The sequence below is a fragment of the Microtus pennsylvanicus genome, chromosome 1 (genome assembly GCF_037038515.1).
Source record: "Microtus pennsylvanicus isolate mMicPen1 chromosome 1, mMicPen1.hap1, whole genome shotgun sequence".
NCBI lineage: Eukaryota > Metazoa > Chordata > Mammalia > Rodentia > Cricetidae > Microtus > Microtus pennsylvanicus.
In genome coordinates this window covers 101528344-101552582 of record NC_134579.1, presented here as the reverse complement: position 1 = coordinate 101552582, position 24239 = coordinate 101528344, and the positions used below count along the sequence as shown (strand labels likewise).

Genomic DNA, 24239 nt, shown 5'->3' with positions numbered 1-24239 from the left:
TGGTCTACAAAGCGAATTCCAGGACAGCCAGGACTGTTATATAGAGAAACCCTGTCTTGAAAAAAATATCGAAAAAAGGAAAGAAAAGAGAAAAAAGGAAAACACTAAAAAAAAAAAGAAGCAAAAAAGGGGGGGAGAAGAAAAATACTCCAGTTATTTTTAAAAAGAATTCTTAAGTTGAAGAAGAGGCTCAGTTCGGGGCCTACTCAGGTCCCAGGTCACACAATGATTTAGCGACAGAGCCCTCATGACAAGGGCTCCTGTGAAATGACTGGATAGCTCTTCTTCCCTGAGGACCAGGCAACCACAAACCAGGCATCTGCAGCAGAGGACGCCTGGGGGCGGGGGCGCTGTCAGAGGAGCTGGGAGCCTGAGCCTGGTGGGGAGTGGATTCGGAGCTGGAGGCGGCGGAGAGCTGAGGCCCCCACCCTCACCCGCACCCTCCGGCGCCAGCCGTGATTGATGAAGACAACCGGCAGCTGGAGCTTCGAAGCTCAGAAGGCCTCTGGAGGCTGCGGAGGGGGGAGGGTGAGGAGAGGCTATGAATATTTCAGGGGCTGAGGCCAGAGCTGAAGGAAAGAGGAGGGAAAGGAGGTGCAGGCGGAAGAGGGTGAGATCAGGGATCTGGAGAAGCAGATGTCAGTGATGGGGGAGGGGCTCTTTGAAAGAGTAGGGAATCCTGTGAGGAAAAGGGAGGGCAGTAGGGACATCAAGATAGGACAACAGGGCTAACGGTTACTCGGAGGAGACTTGGTGAAGGGTAAGAAGGCGCTCAATAAATGGGACGGATCTAATTGTTTCGTTGTTGAGATCTCAGGCTACCCAGATGACCTGGACCATCCTTTGTATCTGAGGATAGCCTTGAACTCGTCCCGCCTCCACCTCCCAAGTACTGGGATTACAAGAGTGCCCTACCACACCCAGTTGCACAGGGAACCCTGGGTTTCATGAAATCTAGGAGAGCATTCTACCAACTCTGCATTCCTGGTTTTTTGGTTGGTTTGGTTGTGCGTGCATGCATGTGCGTGTGTGGGAGGGCGTGGGGAGGTGTGCGCGTGTGTTACTGGGGCTGGAACCCAGGGCTTCCCTACAGGCCAGCGTTAAACATCTGAGTCCCGGCCCTCGAAGCTGCGGCCCCAGCCATTTATCTGATTACTTATTCTTAGCTAGGTTGGTCCAACAGCCCTTGAACTTGAATTCTTTCAGCTTCAGCATTCCTAATAGTTGACCTAACAGGCCTGCACTACCAGGCTTGAGGGTTCTTTCTCTTTGCAAACCACTACCGAGGAGTCTGGGCTACTCGAATCTTCATCAGAGCCTCCAGGACTGAGGATGGCAAGCCCCGTGGTCTGCAAGCACCTCCCCCTATCCCCAGCCACATATAACCCAGAGGATATAGGCCCGGACATGGCGCCATACCCAGGCTGCAGCAGCTGGAAGGCCATTCCTCGGAGGCGAATGAGCAGCGTCTGTCTTTCCTTAGCATGGCAGAGACCCCGCGGAGGATGGACGGCTTGGAACCGGGCCTGGAGTACCCACCCTTCGATGAGGACGACGGCCCGGTGGATTGCGACTGCCCGGTCGCCTGCTACCGCGGGCACCGGGGGTACAGGTGAGCAGCCGCCACGGCGGAGGGGAGGGCAACACGGGGCCGCCTCCCTTACCGCCCCCGACGCCCCTTCTCGCCCAGGACCAAGCACTGGTCCAGCAGCTCCGCATCGCCCCCTCCCAAGAAGAAGAAGAAAAAGAAAGGCAGTCATCGGAGGAGCCGGTGAGAGCGGCGCATGGTCCTAGGGCAAGGCGGGGAGGGGCCTAGAGGATGTGGGGGACACAGATGCTACACCTGGGATCCGGGAACCTAAACCAGCTCCACCCTCTTGAAACCCTATCCTGAAGGCTAACCCCTCCATCTCTTAGCCCCGCCCACTTGCTAAGCCCTGCCACGCTCTAAGCCCCACCTCCACTGGGCATAACTCTCCTCCCACTGTTCAAGTAAACCCCATCCCAAGTGTGGGTGACCCTAGGAAGGGGATAATTACCGGCCCTCAACTACAACTCCCCCGTTTCTATGTCCTCCCCCTCCTCTGTCCTGGGGCCACTAGCTAGCTAATCAGGTCCATCTGTCTGTCCTTTCTCTCTGGCATCCACCTTCAGCAAAAAGAGGAGACTAGAGTCAGAATGCAGGTCAGTGATGGGGGAAGCAGAGACGGGGTGGGGGGATCTGGGGCCCATGGTGGAGGCACTTGTGGGTGGGAAAGGAAGACACAGCGGCCTGGCACCTCAGGGGTTGAACGCTGAACTTGCCAGCGCCAGAGTTTGCATACCTGACCCAGAAATCCCAAGGGCTGAGGACACTCAGAGCCGGTGAGTTAGCCTAGTGTGAGGCCCTGTAAGGAAACCAGACCAGAAGAAACATTTCTTCTTTCTCCCTATACATGACAGGGGCACACTCTCGTGATCCCACCACTTGAGAGACCGAGGTAGAAGAACCATGAGTTCAAGGCTAGCCTGGGCTACACAGCAAGGCTTGTCTCCAAAATGAGCAAACAAAAATAATCAAATAAATAACACCACAAACGAACCAAAGAGCAGGCTCACTGGCCGGCCTAGCCAAGGGGGCATGTCTCAGAAGTCAGAGAAAGACCCCGACTCAGAAAGCACAGGGGCAGCTGGTTAGTGATGGTGCAGCCTTTAGTTCCAGCACTCAGGAGGCAGAAGCAGGTGGATCTCTGTGAGTTCAAGGCCATCCTAGTCTATAGAGTGAGCTCCAGGAAAGCTAGAAAGGAAGAAGGAAGGAAGGGAGGGAGGGAGGAAGGAAGGGAAGGAAGGAAGAAGGAAGGAAAGGAGAGAGAGAGAGAGAGAGAGAATAGGGGGCTGGTGACATGGCTCAGCAACCAAAGAAACTGTAACCAACCCTGATGACCTGAGTAGAGTCACCAGAACCTACCTAGTGGAAGAAGATCACGGGCACACACACACACACAAATACAAAAATACACACACACAAACACACGCAGGCACAAAGGAGAAAGGCCGACTAAGGGACAGGCAACAGAATCAATTTAGGGGTTTTTGGCTTTCTATACAAGAGACTTTGGGTTTCATACCCTGGGACCTCTTCCCGGCTTCCATACCCCAAGCCCCTTCAGCCATACCCATCCTCTCCTATCCACCCCCAGCTCACGAGTGCCCACCCCTATCTTCACAGCTGTGGGAGTGCTTCCCCCCTGCGCAAGAAGAAGAAGGGTGTGAAGAAGCACCGCCGAGATAGGTAATCTGCCCTCTCCTCCCCACACCCCTGCCCCTGCAGCTTGTCTCTGGGCTCAGGACCTGGGCTGTGCCCCTCGGTGGCCGTTCCCAGGGAGACTCAGAAGAATTTGTCTATCGCCCACAGGTCTGATTCTGGGTCCCGGAGGAAGAGGCGATACAGGTTAGCTATGCTTTCCCGAGCAGGCACACAGAGGTTGCCAGACTCCCTGAGGGACCAAAGCCACGAAGGGGGGGGGGTGCCGAGTCCAGTCCCATATTCCACACCAGCGGTTCGAGCACAGGTTCAGCTTCCGTGTAAAAGCCCTAAGTATGTTCAGAAAGAGCTGAAAGCCGTGGCATAGTGGAAGCATCGGGACCCCGAATTGCAGGGAAAGGGGCAGGCCAGGACAAAGCATTTCTGTGAACTGGAATGGCTCAGTGGGTAGAAGATGGGGGTGGCCAGGCTGGGGCTAGCCCTGGAGTTTCTGGCACCTAGGCTGTTAACCCTCTACAGGGCTGACTGCCAGGCGGCCATGGTACTGGCTTCTGGGTTGACTGGAGGAAAAGAAGAAGCCAGGCAGAAGTTAATAAACTCAGTATCAGGGATCAAAAGGTGTAGCCCAGGGGGACTGGAGAGATGGCTCAACGATTAAGAGCACTGACTGCTCTTCCAGAGGACCCAAGTTCAATTCCCAGTACCCACATGGCAGCTCACAACCATCTGTAACTCCAGATAGAAGGGACCCAACACCCTCGCACAACATACAGGCTCACAACCATCTACAACTCCAGCTCCAGGGGACCCAACACCCTCACACAACATACAGGCAGGCAAAACACCAATGCACATAATTTTAAAAAAAAACAAACAAACTGTAGGCCAGTTGTGCCCTTACTCTGGGAGTCGGACTCCTCCCTACAACCCTGACTAGGGACAGAGTCTCCAGGCCCTTCCCTTGGAGGAATTTACCAAAGGCCATTCATACCTGGGAGTATGGAAATAATTCCACCCTACCCTTCCTCTTTTCCCCATTTCTGCCCACTTTCTCCCTCCCAGGGTGGAAGGATGATGTGGGCTTCTGCTGCCCCCTAGTGGCAACTATCCTATGTACAGCCCCGATCACCAGACGGCGAGCTAGTCGCCCCCCCCCTTTTTGTTTTTTGTTTTTTTTTTTTTCTTTAGTTTGGTTTGGTTTTTTTGAGCTAGTCCCCCTTACATCAGCTCCTCACTGACGACCAAAGCAAGCTGAACCCCTCTATCCCAGCCCTTTCCTAAATCTTGGTGTTTGTTGTATTTGTTTGGGATGGGAAAGGATTTCGTGGTATCAGAGTAGTTGCTACATGGAGATAAGAGATCTCCAGTGAGATCCTGTTTATATGGAAAGCAGAAGGTTACAAACTGGACTGCATGGCTTGGTGGTAGAGGGCCCACTTATATGTGAGCTCCACGGATTGTGCCCCAGCACCACATACATGCACACCCCTCTGCATGAAGCCTGGCCATGTGCCAGGGCGGTTCCTTGTCCAGCTCAGCTGGAATCCAGAGCTCTGCAGTCACTCCGGTCGCTCTGCAGACACGGTGGTGCTCAGACCTGGTCTCTGCCTCCTGCAGATCTCGAAGCCTCAAGAGCAAACGAAAAGAAAAAAACAAAGAGCGCAAGAGGTAAGAGCCCTCCGCTCTCCTCCCCCTGCCCCAGAAAACCTGGCCTTTTCGCACCCCCAAAACCAACCTCTTGAACTTACCTAGACTCAATCCTCCAAGGGCAACTTGGGCTAAAAAGGATAGCCCCCCCCCCAATCGTTCAAATGGGCTGGGGAAGCCCTGTGAGCCAGTGGCCACTTAGGACTGGTGGCGCTTAGCCTCCTGGCCACCCATCCATCCTTTCTGCCCTTTGACCTCTTTGACCCATACCCTCCATTCTAAGAAAACCAGGTAAAAGATGAGATAGATGATCTTTGGAAGTTGGGGCTGTCACCAAGAAAAGGCTCTTTTCCCTAACTCTCTGATGACTTTTGGGGACCCTACACCCAGCCCCAACCCCATTTAGGTAATTTTTTTGTCAGAGCCTGTGCTGGGGGTGGGGCTGACCCCACAGTGACCTTCCTCAGTTACCCAAATCCCCAGGTCAGGCCAGGCAACACCACGGTCAAGGTGGATAACATTTCAGTTCCAGCTGACTCCCTTTGCCCACACCAGGCCTCACGCTGAGTCTCCAGGCCGAAGGTCTCACCACCACAGCAGCGTCACTTCCCACAGTCCCTCGGTGACCTCACACTACAGCGATTCCGGATCACCCAGCAGGTAGTCTGAACCCTGGGGCGGGCTCCAGAGGTGATGCTTGGCGGGTGAGGTGGGGGCAGAGATTTAGCCCAGCTGGTAGGCTGTGTGCCTGGTGTGCACGAAGCTCTGGGTTTGACCTCCCCTCTCCCCAGGGTCATAATCCAAGTGCTGGGGTGCACGCCTTCAATTCCAGCACTTTAGAGATGGAGGTACGAGGATCAGAAGTTCAAGGTCTTTCTAGACTAGACGTAGGGTTGTTTTGTTTTTTTTTTTTTTTTTTTTTTTTGTTTTTGTTTTTTCGAGACAGGGTTTCTCTGTGGTTTTGGAGCCTGTCCTGGAACTAGCTCTTGTAGACCAGGCTGGTCTCGAACTCACAGAGATCCGCCTGCCTCTGCCTCCCGAGTGCTGGGATTAAAGGCGTGCGCCACCATCGCCCGGCTAGACGTAGGGTTGAAAACCAGCCTGGGCTACACGAGACTGTCTCAAAAAAAGAAAAAAAAGTATTTAGTGTAACTTGGGGACGGAAGCGAGTGTTGTGTCCCCTAAGGGCCGGGGTGCGCGGGGGAGGGGGTAATTCCCAGAACCAAAGTTCATCAGCCAGAAGCAAACTAGTGCCCACCTGGAGGAAGAGCCTAAATGGGAATTCAAGGCAGTGCAGGGCTGGCTCGCTCGGGTTGCTCTCTCCGTGAAAGCGCTAGTTGGGAATCAAGCAGAGGGGGCGTCCCACGCCGGCTCCCCCCCCCATCCCTCCGCTCCCCCAGGCTGAGCCCCAAGCATCGAGATGACGGGCGGAAGACTGGCAGCCAGCGATCCAGCGGGAGCCGGTCGCCGTCCCCATCGGGCGGCAGCGGATGGGGGTCGCCGCAGCAGAACGGAGGCAGCAGGCAACGCAGCGGAGCGCACGGGGGCCGCCCCGGCTCGGCGCATAGCCCGCCCGATGTACGTACGCTTGGCTTTGCGGAGGGTTCGCCACTCCGCTTTCGCGGGCTGCGTCGTGCGGGGTAGGGGCGGGTAGCTGGAGGGGCGGGGCCGTTAATGGGTCACCGGGCGACCTGTTCGACATTCTCTCCCTTCCCAGTCCTCCCTTGTGCTCTGCAAGGGGCATCGGGTGCCTGGAGTTACCTGGAATGCTCAGTTGGATGTTGTACCCACCTGGACCTGGTGGTCTGGTGAGGGGTTGGGGTGGGGACCTGCAGGCCTGGGCCACTTTCGTGTTTGGCAAAGCGAAGGTCAGAGAAGGCCTGACCATAGGGATAGTTGGGATACGCCGCTGGAGGTGAACCGAGGTTTCTTGCCTTCCGGGGAACAGGTGTGGGCAGTGAATACAGCAGTCGGGAACTGGAGAGAAGTGATTCAAACTCCAGTGGGTGTCACGTGACATCCAAGCCCTTACCCCTTCTCTAAGTTCTTTCCCACCCCTAACCCCTCTTTCGCCCTTTCTTCTTCTCTTGGGACCTGCAATGAGCTTTTATTTTCCTTGGCCCCAGCACTGCCCAATTTGGATTGGTGTCTCAAACCTGCCAACTTCACTCGCCAGGCTTGTCACTACCGAGACACCCAAAACACTCCTACCATTACGGTCCCCACCACAAAACTGTCCCCATCCATCCTAAGAAGGGACACAGTCACCTCTAGATCTTCAGGCAGGTGAGGTGATCGTAGGATCCCGAACAAAACACTAGACGTTTTTATTCCCCGCATGGGCCACACGAAGGTCTATAGACCCCATCTGTCTGCCAATCCGAGTATGAGGTTGAGGCCTCTGGAGGAGAGGGTGCTGCGGCCCTGACAGGGCCACTGGGTGTGCTCAAGAACTTGAGGTAGAATAGCTGGGTCCTTCCCACACCCGCGAAGCATTGCCCAAGATGCCTCATCCGAGTGACAAACAGCCCCTCCCCAGACCCCAGGTTTCAGCAGCTAACACGAACCTGTACTTGTCAGTTTCATTTTGCTTTTTTTGTTTATTTGTTTTCTTTCACGCCCTTCCTTTTCTGAACTACTCTTCCTCCTGTGGCGTCAGAGAGGAAGGCGAAGGGAGGTAGGGCACAAAGCTTTTGTTCTCAGGATTTCTGTGGGAAAGCCTGCCTCTAGACTATCCTAAAAGAATGCCTGGTTCTTGGCCTAACTCCTGGGGCTTTGGGTAGGCCACCAGTCAAGGTCACTGATGTTCCTTGGATCTGTCTTGAGAGTGTGAGATGGCACAATGGGGTATCTTAAAGCAACCAGCAAGGGCTAGAACTGATGGGCTAACCTAAAAAGAAGCATGGCCATCGGAAACTTCCTGAGCACAGAGACTACCTGAACAGTCTCTCATCTGTGACCTCATTTAAGATCCCCAAACACGGGTTTGTTTTCCAAACCAGGGATGAAAGTAGGTCCCATCCTATTTCTGATCCCTTCTGTGGGTCTTGGGAATCTGAACAACCTCCCTGTCCACTGCTCCTTGCAACACACGTGTATATGTGTAAACAAAATGGATACAGGAACTAGACATGGGGGCTGGGGAAGCAGACAAAATGGCAACAGTACAGCACTCAGGAGGCAGAGGCGGGCGGATCTTTGTGAGTTCAAGACCATCCTGGTCTACAGAGCTAGTTCCAGGACAGGCTCCAAAGCCACAGAGAAACCCTGTCTCGAAAAAACAAACAAAAAAAAAATGGCAACAGTAAGTAGATGGCTGTGAAGGAGCCAGCAGTTGGTCTATGTAGCACTTTATATCTCCTGCCCAAAACTGGACTCCATTTTCACAGGGCCATGGGGGTTTACAGGTGCATTGTTTACTCCTCTCACAACTCACAGCTCAGAATCTTATCCCTTACCTTTGCATCCTGCACAATCTGAGACTTTGAACATCCCAGGTCTCCAACTTACGCTTGATCCTCTCTTTTCCTTTAAAAAAAAAAAGACTTTTAACAGGGGACTGTTACAGAGGCTAGTTCTGCTGTACCCAGGAAGGTGAGAGGGAGGGAGGGCCGGGATGTCCATAACCTTCACCATTTTGAAAAAAGCTTTTGAGCATAAGTACTGGGGATAAGCTTGTGACACTGTCTTTAAGAAAAGGAGCGAGAAAGATATGGGAAAAAAAGAGAAGCTCAATGTTTTTTTTAACCCCACCTATGTCTTTGTTTTTTAGCCTCCCATTTGAAACGTGGTAATACTATAATTCCATATCTTGTTTAGCTGAGGGTGGGGGAGTTTATGTCATTTTCCTCTGTTACTTTGTTTTTTGTTTGTATTTCCTTTTTCTTGATTTAAGAAGAAAACAATTTTGTAGTGTACCAAAATGCAAGCTATCTTTCTGGGTTTGTTTCGGGTTTTGTTTTTCCTTCTCTCTCTTCTGTGTTCTAGAACTTTGTTTGTGTGTGCGCGTTACTGTGGAGGCCTCTCTTCTAATGCAGAGATGATGTTTGAATCCCTAGTCTACATTAGTCATGCCCATATCTTTACATACTTTCTTCTCTTGTGATCAGGATTTAAAAGAGAACACAACCCCAGAGGTGAATGGCAGCCACACCGACAACACCTGCTTAGTAAGGAAGGGCAACTGACCCTCTTGCTAACCCAGGGGACATACTGGAGTTAGCTCAGCTTCTAAATGAACAACACTAGGGTTTCCAAGTCCATAGAGGACCTTGCAAGAAACGAGTGACCACAGGGAGAAGAGACTTGTCCTGTGTCACTCATTGGGTGCTGTGGACAGGCAGGGGAAGCCAGTGTCAGGCCCTATGTCCTTAGAAAGCCCAGAGGAGGGGTCTGAAGGCAACTGCAAGTTTAACTCAGGTAAAGCTGTCCAAGCTAGAGAGTCTAGACTAGAGAGAAGCCCTGTGCTAGTCGGGGGACAAGCCACTGGTGTCTTTGCTCCAGACAATCCTCCATCTGAAAACAGAGCCATGACTGATGGTGTTCACATGAATCCTAGTGCCTGGAAAACTGATGAAAAAGGATAGCAAGGCCAAGGACAGACAAGGTCACCCTTGGTAACGTATCTGAGAACAAAAAGTCAGCATCAAAAAATTTAGAAAGGAGAACCTGGGATGTAGCCTGGTAACAGAGTTCTGGCCTACCCGTGTAGTTCAATCCCTATAGAGAAAAAGGAAGAGAGTGGCGGGCGGGGACTTGGCTGGCAGTGTTTGCCTTGGACTGGCTCCCTAGCACCGCATAAAATCTGGGGCTAGTGATGCACACCTGTAATCCCCGCACTTGAGAAGTAGATGCAGGAGAATCGGTTATTCAAGGCCAGCCTCTATCACATACTGAGTTTGAGGCGATCCTATGCTACATGAGTTCCTGTCTCAAAAAGCAGTTAAATACGTCATAGGAAAGTCTTGGGCTGATCTGAGAGGCAAGATGCAGCTTCCAAATTGAACTTATATTTGTTTTTCCTTTTAAATATGTGGCTCCTGTCCTGCCCTCTCCATCCTCCCTGACTAGCCTTGTTTAACCAGCCTCTCTCTCTTTGTCTGGACTCTCTATCCCCCCACACACACTCTCTGCCCCCTCTTGCTGTGCCTGTTTATCTTCTCTTTCCATCTCTCTCCTCCTGATTTGGGCCTCTCTCCCAAGCTAATGCCCCTTCTCCATCCACCCTGTGGTTTCTGCATTTATTAACTGCTGCGTGCATGCCCTCCGGGGAGTTGGTTATGTAGAGAATTAAGAAAAGCTTGGCTTTTGGAGCCTGCAGCTAAAGATTTTAAAATAAGTAAATAAATAATGAATCTAACAGAGATGCCTGAAAAGTGGCCCTTCCATCCCCGAGGCGACACCCAGAAGCCGCAGGGCAGGCTGTTTCCCCTCTGCTGGCTCAAGGCAGGGGTCCATTTGGAATAACCATGTCCCACATTCCCCGTGCAGACGCTTTCTTGTCTTTCTTTTGTTGTTGCATCCCTGTCCCTGACCACTGAGAAGGTAGGTATCCCAGCTCAGCTGTGCACATGCTCTCTCCCTCTCATCTCAGATAAATCCGCCCACTCTGCTTAGTTTGAATTCTCTCTCTCCCTCTCTCTCTTCTCACTTTGCTCTGAATTGATTTGTTTTTTAATTTTCTCTTTCCTTTTCTTCCTTTAATTTTTCATTTGCACTTTCTCCAAACAAGCCACCTCCTAGCTGTCCCCTGGTCTATGGTTTAGTTTCCATCGCTCTCCCTCCCTAACCCCTGATGATTTTGCAGGTGCATCCCTCTCATCTCCCCTACCTCTGCTTCTTCCTATCCACCTCCTGATCCTGGTCCCCAAGGCCTCCTTCACTCTCCCTCCTTCTCATTTTGTTGGCTGAATGCATTTGTGTTTTTTTTTAACATTCAGTCTCTGTGTCTCTTCCCATACTGTGTGCTTGGGGGGCGGGGGACGATTTGATTGCTACTGTCTGGAGTGGTTGCTGAACACCCTTACCCTTCATCTTTGCCAGCTCCTAGCTAGGGACTTTGGTCACACACACTCCGGTCCTTCAGGGCCCACCTAAACAGTAAGCAGTAGAAGAGTGGGCTCTGAGAACCTCTTGGTCTCCAGATCTGGAAGGCATTTCTGGCTGAAGATAAAATTCAAAGTTAAGTCCCATTGCAGCCTTTGGGGCTGACTAGGCCAGGCTGATCTCTAGACTTTGACTGAGTCTTTTTATGACGGCACAGTAGAGCTCAGAGGTGCAAGTTTTGGGGGCCTGGGACACCAACCGGCATCAGTACCACTGAGATTCACAGCTCTGGGCTTTAGGTGTGATAATGGAATGGATTTAGAGTCTGGAGCAGGCACTAAACTTAGAGAACTTACTTGGCCAAAACTCTCTGGGATGATTTCAGAATGGGATAAAATCTTAGTTTACCTACCCCCCAGAACAAGACCTCCTCCAAGTCCCCGGTGTCTTTTCTTCTTCTGGACTTCTAAATTGAAGCAGTTTAATAGTGTCCCTTGGTACAGAATGATGCACAGGAGACGATCGCTAGTAGCCAGAGTGACTCTGGACAGAGTGAGACTTGTGATCGCTACTCCTGTGCTCAGCTGGCTGCTCGGAGAGTGGCTCCTTAGGGACATCACCACTCCACCCTTCCTCCACCTGCTTCCGGCTCTACCTGAAGGTAGCCACAGAAGTTTGAGCTCCCAATAGCCCAATGGCCACATCCAGGTCATGGTAGTCCTCCATCTTCAACCTCAAGGAAAGCATTAGATACTTGTTCTATTGTGTTTATCCCAGGAAGGGTCAGGACAGTTCACTCCTCAGAACACTCTACCTATGGTGCTCGCTGGAAGGGAGATGATGAAGTTGTTCTTCACGAGGGGGATAAGTACTGCTAGTCTGAAAAAGGGGTGTGTCCTAGCCTGATGAAAACTTGGAGACTCCACCCTTCAGGACCTCCTGGACCTCCACAAGGGGGCAAACATGGGAAGACGAAGGCAAGCAGGCATAAGGCCTGGGATGCACAGGGGACACCATGGCACTCCAGGTGTTTCTTGTCCATCACACTGTCGCCTTTCCCCATCCTTCAGTTGTTTGTTCCCCTTGACCCTCAACTTTTTCTTAGACAAGTTAAAAATGAAGTCATTAGCAGAGCCATGAAAACAAGTGTATAGGGCGCTCGCTTTGCAGGCATGAGGGTGTGAGTTCAAGCCCCAGAAACCACACTAGAAAGCCAGAGATGGTGGCCTGTGCTTCTACGCCCAGATCCGGGAAGACAGAGGCAGAGCAATCCCTGGGGCTTGCTAGTTAGTCAGCCTAGCTTGAATGACTAGCCCCGGGTCCTCAAAATAGCTCAGTGGGTAAAGAAGCTTGCCACCAAACCTAATGACCAGAGTTCAATTCCTGGGACTCACATGGTAGAAAGAGAAAACCAGCCTCTTCAGGTTGTCCTCGGTATGAGTGAGAGTGTCCACACACACACACGCACACACACCAATAAATGTAATTTAGATAATATATTAATTCTAAAAAAATAAAAGAGGGTTGCTGACTCCTGAATAATGACACCCAAAATTGATATCTGGCCTCTAAATGCACACACATACAAATGCACCTGCGCACACACACACACATGCACACACATACACACATGCATACACAGAAAGGGAGGGAGGAAGGAAGGAAAAATGAAATCAAGGAAGGAAGGAAGGAAGGAAAGAAAGAAAGAAAGAAAGAAAGAAAGAAAGAAAGAAAGAAAGAAAGAAAAAAAGAAAGAAAGAAAGAGGAAGAAGAACCTCAATATCTCCTGGCTTTCACTTGACCTCTAGGAAGAATGAGTCCTAACCAAACACAGCCTCTGGCAGGATCCTGGTACCTTTTCTTGGCAGTTTCTGGAGAGATGAATGGGCTGACCTCCCCACAGGACTCCCTGACAGCACTGTCTTCCCATCTCTGCTATCCTGGGCTGCAGGGGACTGGACCCTTCCCATCTGACCTCAGACCTTCTTCCCCTGTTCTGATCCTTTTAGTCTATTGGGGGCCATAGAAGCCAATCCTTTTATAAGCCAACCCAACAAAGATTCTGGTCATCCCGTTTTATCGGCAGGGAATCAGAGCCCACCTAGTATGAGACTTAGCATAACTTCTCATAATCAACTTGAATCCCTTCAAAGGGTTCTTGTACGAGGGTGAGGTCAGTAGGCTAAAGGAGTCAGAGGAGAGTGATGGGGAACTGAGACTTCAAGACATTACCAGGTAGGAAGCCACAATCTTGGCTTGGACTTCAATGGTTGGGCACAGAAACATACTGGGGTATTCATCTATCCAGTCCAGAACCTTTCTGCTCCTAATACTCTACCCAACTTCCAGTGTGATACAGTGGGAAGTCACAGAGGTTCTGCATGGGACTGGGGATATAATTCAGTCACCAGTGTTTGCCTAGCGTGCATGAAACATTGGGTTATAAGCCAGACATCTCTTAAACCCTCCTGGAGGTGGAAACAGAAAGAACAGAAGTTCAATGTCAGGCAACTTGTGTCTACTGATGCAATAGTGACTTGACTGGGGGGTAAGCTGCCACCTTCTGCCACCTTCTGGCTGAACTGAGTCTATCTTTAAAAAAGATTCTTTTTTTTTTTTTAGCTTAAAAAAATTGAAAGTTCAAGGTCAAAGTTTACTATATATTGAGTCCTAACTTAGCGATGCGGAATCATGTTAAAAGAAAAGTGACAACTTAGGAGCTGGGACTGTAGCTCAGTGATAGAGCGACTTGCCTAGCACGCGTGAGACTCTAGGTTCGATCTCTAGTACTGATGGGGGGGGGGAAGACACGGGAGGGGGGCTCTGCATGTCTATAGAAGGAACATCATAGACCTGACCTTCCTCCTTGATCCTGTTCCTTTCCTTGAGTCAGGTCTCTAGCTCAGATACAGACTGTGGTCCTGATCACAATATGGTCCTTTACCAGTAGCCTTGCTGCCTCCTCTGACCAGAGTAGCCTTAAAGGAGGGGTCTGCGGTGACACAGAGCTGTCGTTACCATGCATCCGTTCCTAAGGCTCCCTTACCTGATATCTCTATTTACTTAACAAGCTGACCACCCTGGGCATAGGATGCATCCGAAGATCCTAGAGATGTCTTTCTCGCTTGCCTCCTAAAAGGAAATTCAGTGAGAGAACCCTGGTACAGCCAGGGGACTGGGAGAAGTTGTCCGCTCGGGGTTGGGGAGGAGAGCTGAGGGTTCTCCTGGAGACTTCTGTTGAGAATGAAACTGTCTTTACAACAACCAGCCTCAAACCGGGCATGGTATAATCTGGGCACGTCATCCAGCACTTGGGATGCAAAGACAGGGATGTTCAGGTATTCAAGGTTATCTTTGGTTACATAGAGAATTTGAGGCCAGGCTGGGCTACATGAGACCCTGTCTCAATTATTTTAAATGGGACTTGGGATATAGCTTAGTCAGTAGAGAACTTGGCTTGCATGCATGTATCAAGTCCTGGATTCGAACCCCAGAACTGCGTAAGAACACCTGGAACCCCGGCACTCAGGTAGTAAAGTCGGGAGAATCAGCAGTTCAGTTATATCAAGAGTTCAGAGTTCCAGGCCAGCCTTAACTACATGAGACCTCATCTAAAATAAAACCAAGCCTCCAGTTTTCAGGAAGTGAAGACTGACCTGTGGGGCAAGTGACTGCCAGATCATACCCACTCTGGACACCTATGCTTGCCTCTGCTTTGGGAAAAAGACCAGCTCTCCCAGAAGTCTTCATGGCCTCACTGACTCCCACAATGTACTGATCAGCAAGAACTGGTATTCATAGATCACCTCAGCCATCAGTCACAAACCAGCAGTACATTTCCAGCGACGAGGCCCACTTCCTGGCTCTAGATCTTTGTTGGACTCTATGGAGCCCTTTAGAGAGCCATCTGGGTCTCTGATTCCTTCTGCCAGAAACATCCAGAGCCAAGCAAAGGAAACCATAGTTTGTTATCTGTGACAAGATATCCTGAAGGAGCCAAAGAGTCAGTTGAACCAACTCAGTTCAGACCCCTCCTGGCACCTGGAACGCCCTGATTGGCCCCAGCTCTTAGTGAGGCCAATTCTGCCTTCCTCAGACCTTAATATTAAGAATTTACTGTCATATTTTGTTGAAATTATGCCCAACATGGTGGTACACTTGCCTGTAATCCCAGCATTCAGGAGACTGAGGTAAAAGGATCTCAAGTTCAAAGCTGTATTGTAAGACCTTGTCTAAAACAAACTGAGCTAGGAATGGTATGCATTTGTAACCCTAGCATTTAAGAGGCGGCAGCTGTAGGATCAGGAGCCCAAGGTCATCCTGGGCTGCATATATATGTACAGATCCTTTCATACATACATACATGGTTGTGCACGCCTTTAATCCCAGCACTCAGAGGCAAAAGCAAGTGGCTCTCAAGGCTAACCAAGGCTATGTAGTGAGACTCTGTCTCAAACAATCAAATCTGAGGTTACAGACAGCAAATCTGGCTGGACAAAGATTGTGGAAGTATCAGGGACAGATCTGCAAACAGAATAGTACCATCTGCCCTTGCAAGGTTGGGGCCCCTTCTGTGCAGGGATGGGTGGGGAGGCTGGGGAGGGCACAGTTAGAGAATCCTGGACTATTTACCCCATAACAGACATCGGGAAGCAAAAAGCCAAACCCTCATTGTGTGGATGGGGAAACTGAGGCCTTGACTGGGGAAATTAATTTGTCCAGGGGCCCCATGGTACTGAGGCAGTGACAGGCTCTCAGATTCCTAGTTCCCAGCCAGGGACCTTTGGATGGTGTCAGTTTACCTTTCTGGTCCTCACTCTTGGAAAAAAAAATTAACAGCCCTATCCAGATGTCAGCCAAGGGCACTGGCTGAGGCCCAAGGAGCTGGACATGGCTGGTCCTCTCTAGAAGTGAATCGGCCTCCTCTTGGGCCTAGAGTTGGGGTGGTTGCGTTTCTCTCTCTCTCTCTCTGTCTCTCTTGCATTTTTGTGACTCTAATGATGAACTTATGCTGCCACACTTTTCCCTTCTCTTACACAACTCACCTACTAAAGGAGGAAGTGCCACTTTATTGGTAAGTGGACGTTAACCAAGAGGGACTTAAAAAAAAAACCAGAACGTTAAAAAAAAAAAAAGAAAAGAAAGAAATGAAAAAAAAAGAAAAAGAGAGAAACAGAAAGACAGTTGGTCAGCTACTGAACACCCCTGAGCTCTCGGCAGGGTCGCAAAACAAAGTCAAATATTAACAGAAAGGAAAAAAAAGTCAGGTTCCCCAGCAGATCATTTTGGTTTGGGTATATAATGACATTTGTGGTTTTTTTGTTTCCGTTATTATTATTATTACTTTGGTTTTCTTTTTTATTTCTGTTTTGACTCCTTTTCTTCGGTTAAATTTTGAGTTCAGTTATCTTGCCCCTCCCCCATCTGTGTGCCGTGTGACACCCGCCCCCTCCATGCCCTTTATCCTGGTGGGGGGAGCCTGGCCCTGGTGGGCTGGCCCTGGCTTGACCTACCAGTGTCGTCCCTCTCTCTTCTCTCTACTGGGAGGGAAACTGTCTGTCCCCCATGAGGGGACAATGCCAGCCCCTCTGGTGCCCCATCCTGGAGCTCCCCCTCCCCCGCAGCCCCCATCCCCACCGCTCCGTCCCTCTTGTGTTATGCATGCCGAGAACCTTGCATGGTCTGCTATGTTGAGGCCAGAAGGTGAACACTCAGGAGAGGTAGAGGCAGGGCAGGCGCGGGAACCGTGTGTGCGATGCTCCGGGGCTGCAGCCCGCGGCCTAGGCCCGGTGAAAGCCCTCTCTCCTTTTCTCCCCCCACCCCACTGCCCTCTCACGTGCCCCCTCGACCCCTCCTCTTTTTCTTTCCATCTCTCTGTCCTGCTTGCACCGCTCCCCTCTGCTTCCTCACTGCCCCACCCCACCCCACTCCATCCCCTGCGTCTGTCCTCTGCATCCGCTACCTTCTTTGCTCCGGTTCCCCTGTGCATCCCTCCCGACCTCTTTCGCCCCCTCTCCTCCCCTCCGTGCCCTTCTCTGCCTCTCTCCCCGTCAGAAGCCTAGCTCGCCCCGGGCCTGCGACAAGGTGACCGCCGCGCCCACGCCGCCAGCGCGTGGGAAAGACAGTCAGAGCCCGCGCTCCGCGCCGTCGTCTCAGGGACGTGGGGGCCGCGCGGCGGGAGGGGCGGCCAGGCGCCGTCGCCGGCGAAGGAGGAGGCGACGATCGCGATCCTCGGCCAACGCGCCCCGCCGCAGAGGGCGCCGGCGTGCAAAGCCAGCGCCGCCCCGGGGCTCGTCCCGCTCGCTTAGCGGGGCTCACTCCAGCAGCGAGTCGGGCGGCGGAGCCCCGGGTCCAGGGCCCGAGCCGGGCTCAGAGCGAGGTCACAGCGGACACGGGAAACGGTGAGCCCGCCTCCTGCCTGCACCACACAGGAGTACCCTTTCACTGGTCACCCCCAAACGGAACCCCTCGTTGGTCACCCTACATACAGCCCTCGGGGTCACCCCACATACAACCCCTCACTGCATGTGGGATGTCGAGAGGGAAACTCCACATGGGGTTTCCCTCTCGACATCCCACATGCATCCCCCATCACCTCCAAGGGAACCTCCCTTGTTAGTCACCCCACATGGACTCCCTAATTTGTCCCTTTGACACCTCATTTCCTCTGTGCTGGCCTCACGGATCCCTACTGCCACCCCACACACAACCTTCGTTTCTCCCTGCCCCGCAGCCAGCCACTGAGCCCCGCCCCACAGGCCCACAACCCTGAACCATGGCCCACGCTCCCTCCTCTAGGGCAAAGGAGCGACCCCCGCGCATGCGGCCCACAAGCACCTCGCCATCTCCAGGCGCGCACAGCCGGCGGGGTGGCCCAGAGGGGAACAGCTCATCGCGCAGCCCCGGCCCCCATCCGGGGTCCTGGAGCTCCAGCCGCTCGCCGTCCAAATCCCGCTCACGCTCCCCAGACAAAAGGACCCGCAGCCCCAGCCTCTCCCCGTCTCCCAAGAAACCTCTTGGCCGGTAAGTGTCCCTAGGGGGCGGATGGCGGAGAACCCGGGCTTAGGGTCCAGATGGCGGGGATCCCTCACCCACGAGTGGGCCCCACAGGGACAAAGACAGCGAAGGCCGTGCGAGGCATGCCGAGGCTGAGGCCGCCCGCACCCGACGTCGCTCCCGCAGCTACTCGCCCATCCGAAAGCGACGCCGTGACTCGCCCAGTTTCATGGAGCCAAGGCGCATCACCAGGTACAAAGGGGCCTGAGGGTGAAGTGGGAATAGAGCTGCTGACTCTAGTTGGTGGCAGGGATGTCAGGGAGTCGAGATTCGCAGACCTCGGGGGGCCTTCTAGAATGGACTGATTCTGATCCGAAGGAAAAAGGAGGGTTTGCCAAGAGGGGAGGAACTAAAAGAGAGAGGGACTGAGTGAAGAGATTCAGGGGTCATCGAAGAGTTGGGAGGGATGCGGGTGCCAGGGCATCAGACGCCTTGGGAAGGAAAGATGCAGATGCATGGACCCGAGCCAGTCTGTACTTGGGTCGGGGTGGCCAGACGCGGGCATGGAGTTCAGCTCTGGGAGATTCCATTCATTCATCTGGAGCCCCTCCTTCCCCCCAACCCCCCTCCCCGTGTCTGTCACATCCCCATTGATATGTACTTTTTCCTTCATCTCAAGGAACCTCCTGCTGCGTGGCCTGTGGCCAGCCTGGGGGCCGTGTGGACCGGGCTCCACAGGCAGCCCAAGTGATGCCCATGTGAGCTAGTCTGGTGGTGGCCAGCTGTCGTCTGCGGCTCCTTTTCTCACTAACCTCCCAGCACCTGGGGAAATTGGTGGAGGGGGCAGAGCATCCTAGTATCTGGAGCAGCTGTCTGAAAAACCCCAGTGCAGAATGAGGAGTGTGGCTGATTTGATGGAAGACTAGGGGGTTCTGAGTCTGTAGGTGAAATCACCCTAAAGCTGGGACTGGTGGCTCAGGCCTCTCATCCCAGCTACTAGGTAGGCTGAAACAGACAGGGTGAAAAATTCAAGCCCAGAATGAGAAACCTAGCAAGACCTTGCCTCAGAGCAAAAAGACTGATACACGTTTACAGTGAAGGCCATGGCTGGGTAGGAGAACACTTGCCTAGAATCCCCCAGTGAGGGGCTGGAGTGTGGCTCAGTGGTAGAGCCCCTGCCTAGAATCCCCCAGGGAGGGGCTGGGGTGTGGCTCAGTGGTAGATCCCCTGCCTAGAATCCCCCAGTGAGGGACTGGGGTGTGGCTCAGTGGTAGAGCCCCTGCCTAGAATCCCCAGTGAGGGGCTGGGGTGTGGCTCAGTGGTAGAGTCCCTGCCTAGAATCCCCCAGGGAGGGGCTGGGGTGTGGCTCAGTGGTAGAGCACCTGCCTAGAATCCCCCAGTGAGGGGCTGGGGTGTGGCTCAGTGGTAGAGCCCCTGCCTAGAATCCCCCAGGGAGGGGCTGGGGTGTGGCTCAGTGGTAGAGCCCCTGCCTAGAATCCCCCAGTGAAGGGCTGAGGTGTGGCTCAGTGGGAGAGCTCCTGTCTACCATATATGAGGCCCTAGATTCAATCCCTAGTACCAACAAATTAAAAATCACACTGCAGTCCAGGATTTTGCCCCAATATAAATAGATTGCCATCCGCTGAGCCCCGCATTGTCCTGTCTTGCTGAGGGGCCTGGGGGAGACTGACACACCTCAGTGACCAGAGGTGCATAATTAGCTGAAATCTGTAAGAATCTTTTAGCTCTGACTCTTGATTCTCCAAATAGTTCCCCTTCGTCCTTGACAATCTGGGCTCCAATAAAGCAGCGTGGGCTCCTCCTTTACTCAGACGGACAGGTCCCACGCTCCCGCTGTACACTGCCGGCCCTAGGATGGCCAGAACCTCCCATCTTCCACCTGGCTCGCACCTCAGCCCCTCTCCCAGCTGCCTCCTCCTCCCACTAATGCACACCTATTTTCCTTCCTCAGATTTAACCCTTGAGATGGGGCCTTATAACCCCCTTAACCACTTTCTTTTCTTTTCTCTGGGTCATAGCCTCCTGCCTTCAAACTAACTCCGGGCCAGTGGGGGTGGGGTGGGGTGGGGTGGGAGGTAGCTGGTTGGGGTGAAGGGGGGAGAAAGGGTGAAGACCAAAACAAAGACAGCAGTGGCCAAGGGTCTCCTCCTTGTTCTCTTTGAGTGACCTTAAAAATCCACCTTCACTCTGGAGGTGGTGGTGCACGCTTTTCATCCCAGCACTTGGGAGGCAAAGACTGGCGTGCAGAATGATTCCAGGACAGCCAGAGCTACACACAGAGAAACCTTGTCCCGGAAAAGAAAAAAACAAAAACAAAAAAAACCCTAAATCTTCTGTTTGGAACAGGGATTGGGGGGCAGGAAAAACAGGATTTAGCCATAATACTTGCAAGCAGAGAAGCCATTTTTATGTGAGTTGTCCCTATTTAAAAGCTTCATTCAAAGGTCTATAGATACGGCTCAGTTACTGGAGGGTTTGCAGAGTCCAGTGCTCAGTCCTCAGCATGCACGGACAGATGAGATAGATTCTCAGTCCCAACACTTAGGAGGTTAAAGGCAGAAAGACCAGAAGTTCAAGGTCACACTCTGCTACACAGGAGGTTTGAGGTTAGATACATGAAACTCTGTTTCAAAAATAAAAGTTTTATTCCTGATGGACATAAGGGCACATACATACATCTGATCCAAGAACTCAGAAGTTGAGGCGGGAAGATTGAAAATTACAGGCTAATCTGGGCTACATATTGATGCTGAGGAAAAGAAAGCAAGAAAATAAAGAAAAATGGAAGAGGAGGAAGAGAGAGAAAGTCAGATATGGTGGCCCATGTCCGTGATTATAGCACTCAGGAGGTAGAGACAGGAGAATCAGGAGTTGAAGGCCAGCCTTGGCTACATAGTAAGGCCAGCCTGAGCTATAAAAAATCCTTCCTCAGCCAGGTAGGCGGTGGCGCACACCTTTAATCCCAGCACTCAGGAGACAGAGGCAGGTGGATCTCTATGAATTTGAGGCCAGCCTGGTCTACAAGAGCTAGTTCCAGGACAGGCTCCAAAAGCTACAGAGAAACCCTGTCTCGAACCCCCCCCCTAAAAAAATCCTTCCTCAGAAAATAAAAATAAAATGAAGTTTTGGGTTAGAGAGTTGACTTAGTGGTTAAGAGCATTTGCTGCTCTTTCAAAGGACCTAAATTCAAGTCTCAAGTTACACGTGGGAGTGTCTGTGTGCCTCAGCTCCAGGGGATCCGGCAATCTCTGGTCTCCACGGCCCCTGCACATGGGCACAAACCCCACATACAAACACATAATTAAATAATTTTTTCACTCATGAAGTTCAGGGTGAACTCAGGGGTACTAGTATTTGTGAGGTTCTGGCTTCTTTCTACCCCCAGCATTGACAAACAGGAGAAAAAGAAACACACACCACCACCACCAACAACAACAACAACAATTAATAAACTTTCATTTATTCATAAAATATCATATTTTTTTCAGAAAATATTTCCTAACACTCAGGTCAATAAAGAACTTGGACTTTTTGCCCTGTGGGCAGACAAAATAAAAACAACAACAACAACAACAAACAAAACAAAAAACAATCGGTATGAATTTGGCAAAGGACACAGAAGTTTGGAACTGGAGTTGTCCCCGAGGCCAAGGCTCAGAGGAAACGTAGGCAGGAAACCCTCGCCACTGCTGTGATGGGGACTGAGGCCGCTTGAGAGCCCCGGATGGGCAGAGCCCCAGGTGGACTAGGATCTGCTTTTCTCTCTTACAGTGCCCGAAAGCGTCCCATCCCCTACTACCGACCCAGCCCCTCCTCTTCCTCCAGCTGCTTGAGCAGCGACTACTCAAGCCGGAGCCACAGCCGGAGCCCGAGTCAGGGCCACAGCCACGGGAGCTACAGTAGCCGCAGTCATGGGACCCGCAGCCGCTCATGCAGCCGCTCCAGAAGCCGCAGTCCCAGCTACCACAGCAGGAGCAGCTCTGAGAGCGGGGGCTTCTAAGTCCAGACGGACCCATCTGGGGTTAGAAGGCCCTGGCACAACCAGGAGAGGCTGGGGCCCTGAGACCTGGGAAGGAGGGGTCTGTACCCCCATATTGCTACAGAGGTCCCGGGGTGGGGGTGGGGCGGCACGTGGGCAGTTGGGACTACGGAAGAGCTTCTTCTCTGGTGGGTGTCCCACCCACAAGGAGGAATCGAATTGTCTTGTCCCTAAAGTGTGCCCATCCCCACGCCCTGCCCACCCACCATGACCAGGGAACAAAGAGCCTTTTCGAACACGGATTAGATCACCACGCCCCTCTTCTGCTTGAGGCCAGCTTACCAGCCTTGGGGCCCATTGCCTGGGTATGGCACAAGAGTCCCCTGTTGGCTCTCACCTCACCTCTGCTCAGTGGACCACTGCACAGCTTGGAAGGTGCCAAACCCGGGACCTTCCCCTCCTCTCTATCTCCCGCGGAGTTGATCTGCAGACAGCGAAGCGAGCCAGATCTCAGGGGGAAGCAAGACCCACCTAACTCTTGGTGTATCGCCAGGCAGGATGAGATGCTCACACTTGGTCCCATCTCTCTCCCTTGCCCTCATAGCAGCAAGCCGGAGACCAAGGCCACACCATCTAGGCCTTCGTCAGCACCAGAGGTGGCATATACCACATCTGTATCTAACCCTGAAGTCAAAGATGGGGGTACAGGGGTGGGGGACATAGCTCAGTTGGTAGAGTGCTTGCCTAGCATGCATGAAGTCCTGGGTTCCACCCCAAAGCATAAAACCAAGCATGCTGGTGCATGCCTGTAATCCCAGCACTCTGGAGGTAGAGGCGGGAGGACCAGGGGTTCAAGGTCATTTTAGGCTACATAGTGAGTTTGAATTCAGTCTGGGGTACAGGAGACCCTGTCTCAAATGTGAGAGAGAGAAAGACTGGGGATTCAGGTCAGAAGATAAAAACGAACACGGGTAGAAAGCCGAGGGATATTTTTCTTTTTTTAGTGTGGGCCCAAACAATGCAGTCAGATGACGAGGCAGGTCAAGGGCTACTGGGAGACGTATACCGACTGCTGTCTGGGTCACGGGCCAAATGATTGTTCATGGTCACAAGCAGAGGCCAGCATGCAGCACACTTCGGAGCCTGCCCAAGGGAGGCCTCGCTACCAGGCTTTGATAGGTCAGGGTTGGTCAAGGCTTTCAGAACAAGAGTGGTAGGTTCCAGCCAAAGCCGTCCACCTGGGGCGTGATGGGGAAGCAGTGGTCCCCCCTCTAGCCCTCTTCCGTGGCACCCAGCCCTCCCCCTGCTGGGGCCCTCAGGGATCTCGAAGTCTTCCTTGGCCCAACAGGGCAGATGCCCTGGGCTCTGGTTGGGGGGAGGAGTCTGGGGTCTGATCCGGGTTCCCACCCTCTCTCAGTTTCCCCTTCCCTCTTTCTCCGCAGTGCGGGAAAAAAAAAAGAAATTGGACTGTAATAAATACATTAGGTGCCCGGATGACAGACTGAGTGAGCCTGGGTCTCTGTGGCTGCGACCATCAGGGGAAGATTCGGGAGGAAGGAAAGGGGCTGGGGTCCTTCCCTGGGACAACTGAGCAGGGCTCACATTCCTCCTGAGAGCCCTGTGAGAAGAGGTGGCATCAAGGAAATCTGTCCGATCATGTCCGGTCCCCTGCCTCTGAGTGAGAGACTACACAGCCTCCTGAAGCTCAAGGGGAGAGGAAGACAGAATCAAGAGAATGTCCTTCCTGCCTGGAGGTCTTGTGGGCTGTTTGTTCAAATGACTGTGGGGTGCCTGTGCCACTGCACGTGTGTGGAGGGCAGAGGGCAGCTCTGTGGAGTCCGCTCTCTCCTTCCACCTTTACAGGAGCCCCAGCTCCGCCCCCAGGCAGGTGAGATGAGCACCTGTGCCTGCTGAGCCATCCTGCTGGCCCATGTTTGTGTGTTTGTTTGTTGAGACAAGGTCTTACTGTGTAACCCTGACTAGCCTAGTAGACCAGACTAGACTAGAACTCTCTGTAATCCTCCTGCCTCAACCCCCTAATTACTGGGATTTCAGTCATGCGCCACCATGCCCTGGTTGGGTTTTTTCCTCCTACTCCTCTTCCTCTTGTTTCTCCCTTTTTTTCCCTTTGTTTCAAAGACGTCTCGTGTGTGTGTGTGTGTGTGTGTGTGTGTGTGTGTGTGTGTGTGTGTAAAATGTGAGTGTGATGTCAGTGAGTGATGAGTAGTGTATGGTGTGGTATGTGTAGTATATGTGCCGTGTGTAGTGTGCACACACACTGTGTAAGACAAAGACCAACATGAAGTG

The 24239-nt window shown here is 52.4% G+C and overlaps 1 protein-coding gene across 2 annotated transcripts in view; it reads left to right on the top strand.

The window, feature by feature from the left end:
- Srrm3 (serine/arginine repetitive matrix 3) overlaps positions 1-23429 on the top strand; it is a 71154-nt gene extending 47725 nt beyond the window's left edge. The window contains exons 4-15 of one of the 2 annotated variants that reach the window (XM_075976774.1): positions 1484-1612; positions 1691-1771; positions 2155-2184; positions 3209-3271; positions 3395-3430; positions 4862-4912; positions 5447-5551; positions 6292-6469; positions 16994-17337; positions 17735-17959; positions 18047-18184; positions 21725-23429. In XM_075976774.1, coding sequence (XP_075832889.1) covers positions 1484-1612; positions 1691-1771; positions 2155-2184; positions 3209-3271; positions 3395-3430; positions 4862-4912; positions 5447-5551; positions 6292-6469; positions 16994-17337; positions 17735-17959; positions 18047-18184; positions 21725-21953 — 1609 coding nt within the window. In that variant the 3' untranslated portion in view covers positions 21954-23429. Of the gene's footprint in view, positions 1-1483; positions 1613-1690; positions 1772-2154; positions 2185-3208; positions 3272-3394; positions 3431-4861; positions 4913-5446; positions 5552-6291; positions 6470-16990; positions 17338-17734; positions 17960-18046; positions 18185-21724 lie in introns of both variants that reach the window. The other variant, XM_075976764.1, reaches the window with a different exon arrangement.
- Positions 23430-24239: the final 810 nt, after the last annotated feature.